The sequence below is a fragment of the Procambarus clarkii genome, chromosome 25, assembly GCF_040958095.1.
Source record: "Procambarus clarkii isolate CNS0578487 chromosome 25, FALCON_Pclarkii_2.0, whole genome shotgun sequence".
In the NCBI taxonomy this organism is placed as follows: Eukaryota; Metazoa; Arthropoda; class Malacostraca; order Decapoda; family Cambaridae; genus Procambarus; species Procambarus clarkii.
This window is the reverse complement of record NC_091174.1, coordinates 21,693,012-21,707,529: the sequence shown is the minus strand read 5'-3', so window position 1 is coordinate 21,707,529 and position 14,518 is coordinate 21,693,012. Positions and strand designations below refer to the sequence as shown.

The window sequence follows — 14,518 nt, the reverse complement described above, 5'->3', positions numbered from 1 at the left end:
TGGCGAATTTGAGCATAAACTGGACTCTGACGAAAATTGGGTATAAAATGGACTCTGTCAAATTTTCACAGATTACAGGACTCTGATGAAATTTGAGCTTAAAACTGTCTCCGACTAATTTTGCTAGCAAACTGGACTCTGGCGAATTTCTGTTGATAATTGGACTCTGATGAAATATGAGCTAAAAACTGTCTTTGACTAATTTTGCTCACAAAGTGGACTCTGTTCATTTTTAGGTATAAAATGGTCTCTGACGAAATTCTGTCTATAACTGGGCTCAGTTCAATTTTGGTCTTTACAGGTGAAATAGCCGTAAATGGATATAAAACTAAATGTTATGGCTAAGTTGTCTGTTTTCCTTAACAAAACATCTAAGACAATATTCTCTGAAAATGGTCTTTTTACAAATTCGGTCATGAACATATAAATAAACTTCTATAATTATTTGAAACTCTGAAAATAACTGTAAGGAAATAGGAAGAGAGAGAGAGAGAGAGAGAGAGGGACGGTCCAGATATTATGGAGAAGATAAGATAAGATAAGATAAGAGGTAACCTGAAGGCCGCGTCTGGCTGACGGTCTAAAAGTAAACACAGGTGGGCCACAGATTGTGAGGTAAGGGGGGGAGGGACATTATCGTATGACATTATTTTCATCATAAGAACTTTAACAAACTCGTATGACATTATTTTCATTATAAGAACTTTAACAACTTCTAAAATCTGTGACTGACAAAATTTACCTGAAAAACCCTGGCTCATATGGAGGATATTTGACCTGAAAACCCTGGCTCACACGCGGGATTTTGGAACCTGAAAACCATGGCTCACACGCGGGATATTGGACCTCAAAACCCTGGCTCACACGCGGGATTTTTGGACCTGAAAACCATGGCTCACACAGGTAACTTTTTCCCTTTGGACCTGAAAACCATGGCTCACACAGGTAACTTTTTCCCCCACAAAAAAAAATTACCTGTGCGTTGCCATCCCTACTACTGTGATGGACCACCAACATGGGGTGTTGGACCACCAGTATGTAGTGATGGACCACCGGTATGTGGTGATGGACAGCCAGAATGTAGTGATGGGCCACCAGTGTGTGGTGATGGACCACCAGTATGTGGTGATGTACCACCAATATGTAGTGATGTACCACCAATATGTGGTGAAGGACCACCAGTATGTGGTGATGGACCACCAGTATGTGATGATGGGCCACCAGTATGTGATGATGGACCATCAATATGTGGTGATGGACCACCAGTATGAGGTGATGGACCGCTAGTATGTGGTGATGGAGACCAGTATGTGGTGAAGGACCACCAGTACATGGTGATAGACCACCAGTATGTTGGAAATTTCCAACACTGATACATTCCTATTGTATCATAATACATCACTATTGTTTACTAAGTACAGTATTTATTAATTCTACTAACTGTAGTGCTAACATAAATTAATATTTCTCTATCTGCGCGTCATTTACTAAACTTCTCACGACGTCGAGAAGCATATTGCGTCATATAATGTCCAGCAGGACATAATTATTACCAACATGTTAGAGAATTGAATAATATTCTCAACTTTTATCAGTATTCTTTATAAGAATTAATCTCTGATAATATTATGACTAGTGATTCAATAATCAAGAGTTATTAGCTTAAATTGTCACTATATAATAGTTTTATCTGTTATATCTAAACGCTATGGAGGAAATGGAAATTCTCTCCATTTCTCGATTAACACCATTTAACGAGAATATAAATAATATTTAATTCCCTACAATTGCAACCCTGTTCTCATTAACGCATTACGTAAAGGTAATTACACGGAGAAGAATTTTCCATCCTTACTAAATTCTATTGTGAATGCGTGAGAGAGGGTTGAGGGAGAAAGAAGCGTGGCGGTGGCAACTCTTGCAGAAGTCGGAGCTGGACTAGAGACGCCACCAGAATTACGACACGGGCGTCCAGGGAGTGGCGAAATACCAACAATTCTACGACAGGCCCTTGCTATTAATCGGCTTAGTAGCAATCTAAGGATTACATCGGTGGACAACCAGCAGGTTAAGTGTTCTCATAATTTTAATTGAGCTCTTTTAAATTTATAACACAATGTCCATCGTTACGCCACAAGACCTCCCCAAACAACAAGTACGTCCGTAAGGAATTCGCTTTGTCCCTCCTAATGAATAGTGATGACACAATTTACCTGGTATAGACAATTAGTACATTTAATTAGAATTTCAGCCTGTGTTGAAGCGGCCGTGGTCTCCTCATTTTCCCACGCTACGCTCTGGGCTCACGTATTACAGCAAGTACCAGACGACGCCATCACGACTCTGCATCTCCGTTCACTAGCACAGCTAAGCAGCTGAATTAGTTCTATTTAGTTTATTTCATTACGTGACGGTAGACAACTAGTAGTTATTTAAGAATATTCATTTACATGATTTAAGAAATACAATTAGTACAATTTGATAGCCTCATGAACTTTTTAAATGAGAATAATTTCTTGTTTATCCATCATTCAATATTCTTGCTACTAACCAATTTATTTAATGTTTATTTGTTTATACCTTAGGAAAAGTTACTAATTTTATTCGAGAAAGAACCAGCCTCGATGAAGCGTACTGGGAGTATTTTATTTCTGGTATTAACCCCCCATTTGTGAAAGACAGAAAGTTTATTTTCGAACAGTAATTTTATTTACAGTCCATTAAGGTTTAACGAATAACTCTTAATAGTTACAATATCCATGGGCACTGGTATTTTAGTCCTTTTTTATTGTTCATTTAACTGTTTCCCTTTTCAGTAAAAATAGGGTGGTCCTTGGATTAATTTAAATAAATTAATAAAACATCAATCAATTGTGACGGTAACGCGTTGGTGTTCGGCTGTTTAAGGCTAGGGGTATGGCCTCGTCACATAGTTATAAAAAAAAATAGAAAAACTGGAACTTCGTCTGTGGTAAGGTAAGGAGAAGACACACAAAACACAAGTAAAACTTTAACAATGAAATTTTAATGACGTTAAATAAATCAAAACATGAAAATAATGCACAAACAAATTCTTATAATAAAATCAATGAATCAAAATAATAAGAATACTTAAATGACACAATGAAAAGTTACGTTAAGGCAAAATAACAAGAAGTGCAATACAACAGTAAGTGGGAGGTGCTGGAATATTGGCTTAAAGCCACCACCTCTCTCAGTACACTCTAGAGTCTAGCTGGGAGGTGTGCTGGCTACGAAAGCACGGAACATTCTGAGGACTGATGTTGGGGTGACCCCAGACATCAGGTAGTATTGGGGGCGAGTGCAGGTGCAGCCAGACCGGCGACCAATCAGCGGAGCCGTAGCGATCAACGGGTAGTTTGGTGGTTGGAGTTCGAACAGGTGGCTGGATGCATACGTTTCTGCTCACCCTGGCAAGCCTTGCTGGTGCTGGTGTTGTTGTCGTTGTTTGACATTTCTTCCATAGTCTTTTATATAATTGTGACGACGTAATTATGAAGGGAAGAGCAGGCTCAATCTCTTGAAGGAGATTATTGTCACAACTCTCCCCCGAAGCCTGCGGTTCTGGAAGAAGTACGTCGTTATGTGGTGGAGTAATGGATGGAGTCGCTTCTACTTCATAAACTCTGGAGAGATCATGGGCTAAGATGTTGTCAGACTCTTGGTATAGCGTGTCTCCAGGTTGAATTTCTGCAGGTAGCAAGCCCATAGTAGAAGACGTTGAGATGAGAAGTGGGCGTGCTGCAGGAGGTGTAGGGTGGTGTGGTCCGTATTGATGGTGGACCGAGCACTTTTCAGGTGTGGAGTGAAGTGCTGAAGCTTCAGGATGAGGGAGAGTAGCTCCTTGCCAATTGTTCCGTAGATCCTTGTAGCAGTAGTCGCTGACAGGTGTATTCTTCTCGCCTCGTTGCTGCATCACGACACCACCCACGTCGGTACCATTGGCGTCGACATGGAGGATGAAGGGCTTATCTGACGAGGTGAGAGTGGAATTAGAAGAGGGCATAGGAGCACGATTATTATCCTGAAAGCATTTGGGAAGATCATTAAGGATTTTGGAATTAGAAAGCGCCGACTCCTTGTCAGTGCTTTCGGGAGGAGAAGCTGGGAAGGTCTCACTGTGGATGTAGGGTTCTGTGAATGTGGAATAGTTAATCAAGACAGTGGGAGGAGTACCATTATATTGCTTCAGGAGGTTGACGTGGCACAGCTGGGTCTTCCGCCGCCTATCTGGAGTCTCTATCACATAATTATTATTATTCCTGCACTCTTTGACGCAGTAGGGTCCTGAAAATCTGTTTTGTAAAGGTGAACCTGGGATAGGGAAATAAGCTAGGACGAAGTCTCCCGGCTTGAATTTTCTTACTTTGCTGGTCTGGTCGTAATGAGTCTTCATTCTCACCTGGGCTTTCAATAGATTATCATGGGCAAAGCGGTGGACTCTCTCTAGAATGTGCTGAAGGTTTTGAAGAAACTGGGGCACATTCTGATGCTCACTGAAGGTGGCATCTCTGAGAGAGTCTTTGAAAGCCTTAAGGGGAGTACGGCACTTACGGCCGTAGAGCATCTCATAAGGAGATACTCCTAGGGACTCATTGGGGAGACTTCTGAAAATACACATTATTAGGTCAATCTGCTTATCCCAATCCTTTGAGGTTTCACTACAAAACTTTTTCAAGAGTGCTTTGATGGTCTGATGACTACGTTCAAGAGAACCCTGTGAAGCAGGATGATAGGGGCTGGACAATACCTGTTTGATGTTGAACTCCTCCAGTGTTCTTTTGAAGAGATCACTGGTGAAGTTGGTGCCACAGTCACTTTGAATCTCCCTGGGAAATCCGTATTGAGTGAAGATCTTCAATAGATGTTTGATAACCGTAGCAGCCGTGATGTTCTTCACTGGAACTGCTATGGGAAATCTGGTGGTAGGACACAGGATGGTTAGGATGTAGGCGTTACCTGAACTGGTCCGAGGTAAAGGACCAACACAGTCTATTATGAGTCTGTGGAAAGGTTCCGCAGGCACCTGTATGGGAATCAGTGGTGCTCTGGGAATGGAGACGTTCGGTTTGCCTGCCATCTGACATGTATGACACTGTTTTACGTACTGTTTGACGTTATTTACCATACCTGGCCAGTAGTAGTCTTGACGAATCCCATGGTAAGTCTTGTTGAAGCCGTAGTGGGAGAATGCTCCGTGGGCCAGGTGTAGAATAGTGGGCCGCAGGCTGGTGGGAATCACAAGTTGTTCGGTGTTGGCCCAATCGTCCTCCTCCTTCAGTTTACTGGGTCTATATCTGCGGTAGAGCAAGTCGTTCTCTAGGAAGAACCCAGGAATACTGTCGGGTTGAGTCTCAGCCTGGAAAAACAATGGTGTTAAAGTAAGATCTTCCCTCTGCAACTTACGGAACTCCAACTTGGTCAGATGCGGGGGTAGTTTCTGAGGGTCTTGAGGGACAGCGGTAGCAGTAGAGTCAGCTGGCTGTGGACGTGCGGCTTGTGCACGGGTGGTCACGAGAACCGGAGGAGAAACTTCATCACTCTCTTGAACCTCTGCGGGAACATACTCGAGAATAGGGTTTCTGGGCACAGAGTTACACACCTGGGGTTTGTCCATGACGATCAGGTTGGTCGGTTGCAGGTCTTCTGCCAAGTCGTTGCCTAGGAGAAGTTGCACTCCAGGCATGGGAAAAGGCTTTTCCCTGACGGCGACTTGGACTTCCCCGTTCACGTAGGGACAATCCAGGTGGACTCTGGCGAGAGGGTATGGAGTGGTAGCAGTGAGGTCAGTGATGAAGACTGTTTCCCCGGTGTAGACTATGTTGGGCACAGCCGACTTCAAGATGATTGATTGTAGAGCCGCTGTGTCCCTCAAGATCTTCAATTTGAAACGTCCCTCCGGATTTGAACCGTTGGCAGAGACAGTTCCAGTATACAGGTGGTTACTGAAAAGAGAAAGATCATTAACATCAACACCAACATTCATCACAGGCTTACCGGACTTAGGAGGAGTTGGTTTGGGTCGTTGTTGGTCAGTGGTTCCCTTGTATTGAGACTTACCACACTTGTCTATGGTATGTCCATAGAGTCTACAATATTTGCAGTACAGTTGTGAACCAGCTTGATCGGGGCTCACCTTCTCGTAACTGTACCACGACTTCTTACTGGAGGATGGTTCAGGTGTCAGCCGGTGGATGAGGCTGTAAGTGTCAGCCGACTTAGCACACTTCAGGTAGTCGGTTTCTTCTTTATCTGCTAAGTAGAGGCGGACAGGAGGCGGCACACGTCTCAAGAATTCTTCAACAAGCATCAGGTTGACGAGTTCTGTAAAAGTAGAGACATGTGCTGCTTCCAGCCATTTCATGAAATACCTCCGTTTCGTGTTAGCAAACTCGAGGAAGGTAGTGGTACTTGCCTTCAGGTGGTCACGGAATTTCCTTCTATAACTTTCTGTGGAAAGTAGGTAGGCGTCCAACACTGCTTGTTTCAGAGTGTAGTAGTCATTCTCAGACGCCAAAGTACTGAGTGTGACTGCAGCTCTACCTGTAAGATGGACTCTGAGAAGTGTTGCCCATTGGTCGACAGGCCAACTGAGTTGATTAGCAAGGGTTTCAAAGGTGGTGAAAAAAACATCAACTTCTGCTTCTACAAAGGATGGCATTAACTTACTTGCATGTGATATATTAAAACTGACGGGAAGATTGGCAGTAGCTTGCTGGCGTTGAGTGAAGTGGGAAGTTTCCAAGGCGATTTCACGTTGACGACACTCTAGAGCCAGAGTCGCTTGTTGCTTGTCATGTTCGCGTTGCATCTCCAACTCGCGTCGTTTGGTTTCAAGCTGTACTCGTTCCCGCTCCTGGAGTAGTGCAACCTCACGTTCTTGGAGGGCGAGTCCTCGTTCGTGTTCTTCTCTCCTCAAAGCAGCTTCACGTTCTCGTTCTTCTCTTCGTATGGCAGCAGCTCGTTCTTGTTGTTCGAGGGCTTCCCTTTGCTGTTCGCGGGCTTCCTTTTGCTGCTCACGTTCAATCTTAGCCAGCTCTAGTTTAAGTTTCATCGTTGCCAAGTCAGTTTTATCTGCAATATAGTAAGTTTCATGAGTTTCAGAGTCTATCTTACCTTGCTCTAAATAGTAATCCAGCAACAGGTTGTGTAGGTCATTTTTGTTGGCTTGATAGGGAACTTCTAGTTGATACTCATGTGCAAGAGTTTGTAGTTCAGTCCTCTTGGCACGACTTAAAGTTCCTATTTCACCTGCTGGATTTGCACGGAAAGTTTGGAGACGAAACATGGTGAAATTAGCAAATAAAGGTACACGAATGTTCAATAATGAAATGTCAGAAACAGGACAACGTGGCAACTGGTACCTATCCTGTGTGATCTTTAACAATTAACGTTAAGTGAAAGATATTAAATGATTAAATTAAATCAAGGGCGCAGGAAATCTTGTACCCGGTACTCATGTAAGAGAATAAGGGCAAGAAAATCCTACTAACAAATGAAACAAAGTTTCGAAAACAAATGAAACAGTTAAATGCTTCAAAAGTAAAATTGGTAGTCCAAGGATGTAGGCATACCTTGCCAAGTCTCTATAGGACATAAAGCAAGTTTTTCCTACTTAATTTAATATGATACTTACAGAATTAGCGAACTTTTGTGCTCTGAAAAAATAAGCTAATTCCCTACCGTTGTATGTATCATCATCTCTGACTGACGTGTAGGGGTGCGAGGTGTCAACTGGTGACGAGAACTGCTGCTGAGGTCCCAATTCAGCAACTAAAGTTCGAGCTAGAGGAACTATGGCCCTCTTTGTCCTCCTACAGTCAGATTGCAGAAGATTGGGTACTCTTGACCCGGGGCAGACCACAGTACCAGGGTACCAATATGATGATCTGTCAGAATGAGAAATATTCAAGGGACATAGATGGTAAATACGAGTAATAACAAGGAGGGAGAGATGACCAATTAAGAGTATGACTGAGGCCTACAGTCACCACGTAATCCAAAGTTGTCTCACCTTCACTATATGTTACTCTCGTAATGCACAATACACCGCACCTTATAAAAAATGAAATTGAATGAAAAATAGTAAAGCTACGTTAACAAAGTTAAATACGCTTACCATAAATTACCACTTATCACCAGTACCTGAGTGAAGCTCCCGGACAGGCCCCCATATAACTTGTGACGGTAACGCGTTGGTGTTCGGCTGTTTAAGGCTAGGGGTATGGCCTCGTCACATAGTTATAAAAAAAAATAGAAAAACTGGAACTTCGTCTGTGGTAAGGTAAGGAGAAGACACACAAAACACAAGTAAAACTTTAACAATGAAATTTTAATGACGTTAAATAAATCAAAACATGAAAATAATGCACAAACAAATTCTTATAATAAAATCAATGAATCAAAATAATAAGAATACTTAAATGACACAATGAAAAGTTACGTTAAGGCAAAATAACAAGAAGTGCAATACAACAGTAAGTGGGAGGTGCTGGAATATTGGCTTAAAGCCACCACCTCTCTCAGTACACTCTAGAGTCTAGCTGGGAGGTGTGCTGGCTACGAAAGCACGGAACATTCTGAGGACTGATGTTGGGGTGACCCCAGACATCAGGTAGTATTGGGGGCGAGTGCAGGTGCAGCCAGACCGGCGACCAATCAGCGGAGCCGTAGCGATCAACGGGTAGTTTGGTGGTTGGAGTTCGAACAGGTGGCTGGATGCATACGTTTCTGCTCACCCTGGCAAGCCTTGCTGGTGCTGGTGTTGTTGTCGTTGTTTGACATTTCTTCCATAGTCTTTTATATAATTGTGACGACGTAATTATGAAGGGAAGAGCAGGCTCAATCTCTTGAAGGAGATTATTGTCACACAATAAATAGAGAATAAGCTTTCTTCCCAACACAGTATGTGGTGATGGACCGCCAGTATGTGGTTATAGACTACCAATATGATGATGCACCGATAGTATGTGGTCGCGAACCGCCAGTATGAGGTGATGGACCACCAGTATTTGGTGATGGACCGCCAGTATGTGGTGATGGACCACCAGTATGTGGTGATGCACCACCAGTATGGGGTAATTGACCACCAGTAGGTGGTGATGGACCACCAGTATGTGGTGATGGACCACCAGTATGTGGTGAAGGACCAACTGAATGTGGTGATGGACCATCAGTATGTGGTGATGGACCACCAGAATTTGATAATTGATCATAAGTATGTGGTGATGGACCATCATCAGTATGAGGTGATGGACAACCAGTGTGTGGTGATGGACCAACAGTACGTGGTGATGGACCACCAGTTTGTGGTGCTGGACCATCAGTATGTGATCGTGGACCACCAGTATGTGATGATGGACCGCCAGTATGTGATGATGGACCACCAGTACTTGGTGATGGACCATCAGTATGTGGTAATGGACCTCCAGAATGTGGTGATGGACCACAAATATGTGGTGATGGACCACAAATATGTGGTGATGGACCACAAATATGTGGTGATGGACCATCAGTATGTGGTGATGGACCACCAGTATGTGATGACGGACCACCAGAATGTAGTGATGGACCACCAGTATGTATTGATGGACCGCCAGTATGTGGTGATGGACCACCAGTATGTGGTGATGGACCACCAGTATGTGATGACGGACCACCAGAATGTAGTGATGGACCACCAGAATGTATTGATGGACCGCCAGTATGTGGTGATGGACCACCAGTATGTGGGGATGAAACACCAGTATGTGATGATGGATCACCAGTGTGTAGCGATAGAAAGCCAGTGTGTGGAATTGGACTACCATTATGTAGTGATGGACCACCAGTATGTGTTGTTGGAAATTTCCAACACTAATACAATACTATTGTATTATAATAAATCAGTATTAAAATATACTAACTACAGTAGTTACTAAAACTTACTAACAGTAATGTTCACATAAACTAACCATTATATCTGCATATGGATACTAGAATTCTTACGAAACCAAGCACCAGTATTGCGCTAGATTATATCTAGTTAACACATTTATAACCAGTGTGTTAGAGAATTGAATGTGATTCTCTAAAATCATCAGTATTCCGTGTGATAATTATTTATGGATAACATAACTCCCAAATAATTCTAAATCGAGAGTTTTTAGTTACAATTGTTATCAAGTAATAATTTTACCGTCACGTGTGAATGCCATGGAGAAACTAAAATCTTCTCCATTTCTTGTTTACCACCATAAGACGAGAAAACAATAATATTTAAATCCCTAGAATTACAACCCAGTCTTTATTAAAGTATTTCAACCACAATTGCGCGAAATAGTATTATTCGTGATAAATAATTTCTGTGGTGAATGCGGGACGCGGGTTGAGGAGGGAGAAGCCATTGGGTAGAGAGACGCCATTGTGTGTGTGTGTGCTGTACTCGTGTTGCGGAATTGAGCAACAAAAGTCGTGGCGTCAGAGTCTGAGACACGTGACGTTGGGATTATCAGCAAGAATTACACTGATACTCAACCCAGAATGAATTATTCTTGTTCTACGTGATCTGCAGTGCTCGGTCAACTAATAACGCGTCGATATTCAAGCCAAGCTATCAACCACGTGTACGACATTGTGGAAGTTTGAGCCTGAGACGCGATACCGGCAGGCTTCAGCATAATTTGCACCTTTCGATAAGTATATAGTTCTTTTTTGATGCATCATTAGAGATTGTATATGTCGTAGGCAGCCTGTCGTTATATCGAACGACTACAAAAAATCCAACGTTAGTACCGCACTAAATTTTATTTTATATTTCATGAATATTGATATTTAAGTAGCCTAGTTCAATGCTACGTAATATCCCTTAAATTACAGCTCGTATGTGAGGAGTCAACGAGCTGTTACCTACATTCGTGTTATTCACCTCTAAGGGCTTCTACGAGGAATTCCTGAGATCACGAGGACGAGGCGTGAATGAAGTCATTGAAATCGTCTTAAAGCTAAGACTTTGTACACATTTAATTACTCCAATTTTCGTTATTTGTTCATGATTCTATCTAATTGAATACTCGTCATGTACACTGGAGATAATATGTGTTTATTTAGATGATTATTTTCTAATGCTAATAATCTTTATAATTTCTGGTGATAATCGCCTATTGATTCTTTAATATTTTGGTCACAATATTTTTATCAAACAATGAACTGGTGTACGAACCACACTAGTTCCTAGACGTATATGAAGTTCTAGCAATACCCCCCCAATGTAGGTGTTTGAGGCTCTGACTTTAGTTAATTAACCATACAGCCCATTAATTATTTAAGTGATTATGCTTTCTAATATTTATCCATAGACACTGGTTCTTCCTTGTGCTTCTAATGATCACTTTTTATTAGTTTCCCTCTTTTCTTAAAAGTGGGGGGTCCTTCGTAATTGATTTCATTAATTTAATAATTAAATAAATTGAGTCAAGCCCAGATATCCCACATGTGGTGATGGACCGCAAGTATGTAGTGATGGTCCACCAGTGTGTGGTGATGCACCAACAGTATGAGGTAATTGACCACCAGTATGTGGTGATGGACCACCAGTATTTGGTGATGCACCACCATTATGAGGTAATTGACCACCAGTATGTGGTGATGGACCACAAGTATGTGGTGATGGACCACCAGTATGTGGTGAAGGACCAACAAAATGTGGTGATAGACCATCAGTATGTGGTGATGGACCACCAGAATTTCGTAATTGACCATAAGTATGTGGTGATGGACCATCATCGGTATGTGGTGATGGACCACCAGTGTGTGGTAAGGGACAACCAGTATGCGGTAATGAACTTCCAGTATGTAGTGATGGACCACCAGAATATGGTGATGTACCACAAGTATGTGGTGATGGACCACCAATATGATGTGATGCACCTATAGTATGTGGTGATGAACCACCAGTATGTGGTGATAGACCACCAGTATGTGGTGTTGGACCAACAGTATGTGGTGATGGACCACCAGTATGTGGTGATGGACCACCAGAATGTGCTGATGCACCAATAGTATGTGATGATGAACCGCCAGTATGTGGGGATGAAACACCAGTATGTAGCGATAGAAAGCCAGTGTGTAGAATTGGACCACCATTATGTAGTGATGGACCACCAGTATGTGGTGATGGACCGCAAGTATGTAGTGATGGACCACCAGTGTGTGGTGATGCACCACCAGTATGAGCTAATTGACCACCAGTATGTAGTGATGGACCACCAGTATGTGGTTATAGACCACCAATATGATGATGCACCGATAGTATGTGGTGATAAACCGCCAGTATGTGGTGATGGACCACCAGTATTTTGTGATAGACCACATGTATGAGGTGATGGACCGCCAGTATTTGGTGATGGACCACCAGTATGTGGTGATGCACCACCAGTATGAGGTAATTGACCACAAGTATGTGGTGATGGACTACCAGTATGTGGTGATGGACCACCAGTATGTGGTGAAGGACCAACATAATGTGGTGGTGGACCATCAGTATGTGGTGATGAACCACCAAAATTTGGTAATTGACCATAAGTATGTGGTGATGGACCATCATCAGTATGTGGTGATGGCCAACCAGTGTTTGGTGATGGACCAACAGTATGTGGTGATGGACCACCAGTGTGTGGTGATGGACCATCAATATGTGGTGATGAATTACCAGTATGTGGTAATGGACAAGCAGTATGAGGTAATGAACTTCCAGTATATAGTGATGGACCACCAGAATGTGGTGATGTACCACAAGTATGTGGTGATGAATCATCCGTATGTGGTGATGAACCTCCAGTATGTGATGAACCACCAGTATGTGGTGATGGACCACGAATATGATGTGATGCACCAATAGTATGTGATGATGGACCACCAGTATTTAGTGATGGACCACCAGTATGTATTGATGGACCGCCAGTATGTGGTGATGGACCACCAGTATGTGGGGCTGAAACACTATTATGTGATGATGGACCACCAGTATGTAGCGATAGAAAGCCAGTGTGTAGAATTGGACCACCATTATGTAGTGATGGTCCACCAGTATGTGGTGATGGACCGCAAGTATGTAGTGATGGACCACCAGTATGTGGTGATGGACCACCTGTATTTGGAGATGTACCACATATATGTAGTGATGTGCCACCAATATGTGGTGAAGGACCACCTGAAAGGTGTGATGGACCAACAGTATGCGGTGATGGACCAGCAGTATGTGATGATGGACCACCAGTATATGGTGAGGGACCACCAGTATGTGGTGATGGATCGCCAGCATGTGGGGATGAACCACCAGTATGTGATGATGGACCACCATTATGTAGTGATGTAAAATCAGTATGTACAATTGGACCACCAATATGTGTTGATGGACCTCCAGTATGTAGTGATGGACCACCAGTATGTGGCGATGGACCACAAATATGTGGTGATGGACCACCAATATGTGTGGTGATGTACCACCAATATGTGGTAAAGAACCACCAGAATGCGGTGATGGACCACCAGTATGTGGTCCATACGGAAATGATATTATTCGTAGTAAATAATTTGTGTATCAAATGCGGGACGCGGAGCGGGGGGGGGGGGGGGGGCAGAGGAGACGCCATTACTCGAGAAGACGCCACCGAGAGCGCGTGGAGGAGGTAAGTCGCCACTGTGAGGTGTAAAGAATTGTTGTAGAATATAGCAACTTAGCTGGTGTCAGTGTCACAGGATACATCGTGGTGAATCGTCAACGAGAATTAAGTTGACGTTCAGCCTGGAACCTGTTAATTTGTTCCGTGTAGACCAACGTGACCGGCCAGAGAAGCGCGTCAACATCTAGGCTAGGCTCGACGCCACATGTTCGTTATTACGACGCCAGAACCTAGGACGCGAGCTTCGGCAAGCCTCAACTTACACAGTGCCCTATTAGCTAAGTACCTTTACTCCCTTTTGATGCATCATTATGGATAGGTTATAGCCGGGTAGCTTGTCGTCACGCCGAGCGACTAAAATAAAACACAGGTTATTATCTGTTTCCACTTTCCATTTTAATTTCTTGAACATAGATATTTAGCAGCCTAATATGTTGCTACTGAATATATCTTGATTTACAGCTTGTGTGTGAAGAATTCCCCGAGCTGTCATTTCCCGTGTTAATCATCTCCCAGTGTTCCATGATGAGTTCAGGAGATTCCGAGGATGATTCATGACCGATGTCTTGGAAAACGTCTTCAAGCTAAGACCCTTTTCCGTATTCCATTAATTACATTATCTGTAGTGCATTATTACTACGGACCACTGTTTTCTGGATTAACACGTGTTTATTATAATCATTAATTTCTGATGTTCATAATCTGTATTCTTATTGGTGACATTTTTATTGATTCTATAATTGGTCATAGGATTAGGTTATTGCATAATGAACTGGTGTACGAACCACACTAGTTCCTAGACATATATGAAGTTCTAGTAATACCCCCCCAATGTA

The 14,518-nt window shown here is 42.8% G+C and overlaps 1 protein-coding gene across 1 annotated transcript; it reads left to right on the top strand.

Annotated features, from left to right (window-relative positions):
- Positions 1-9,122: 9,122 nt before the first annotated feature.
- LOC138368448 (uncharacterized) lies at positions 9,123-12,898 on the top strand. Its single transcript, XM_069330965.1, has 3 exons — positions 9,123-9,850; positions 11,478-11,835; positions 12,311-12,898. Exons 1-3 carry the CDS (start codon positions 9,123-9,125, stop codon positions 12,896-12,898), a joined length of 1,674 nt encoding a protein of 557 aa, XP_069187066.1.
- The last annotated feature ends 1,620 nt before the right edge of the window (positions 12,899-14,518 follow it).

Excerpts from the sequence above, each read along its gene's own strand:
- LOC138368448 (XM_069330965.1), top strand. The coding sequence starts at position 9,123 with ATGGACCACCAGTATGTGGTGATGGACCACCAGTATGTGGTGAAGGAC. Across the intron at positions 9,851-11,477 it reads TATGTAGTGATGGACCACCA|CCCAGATATCCCACATGTGG; the intron begins GTATGTGTTGTT and ends AATTGAGTCAAG. Across the intron at positions 11,836-12,310 it reads TAAGGGACAACCAGTATGCG|TATGTGGTGATAAACCGCCA; the intron begins GTAATGAACTTC and ends ATGCACCGATAG.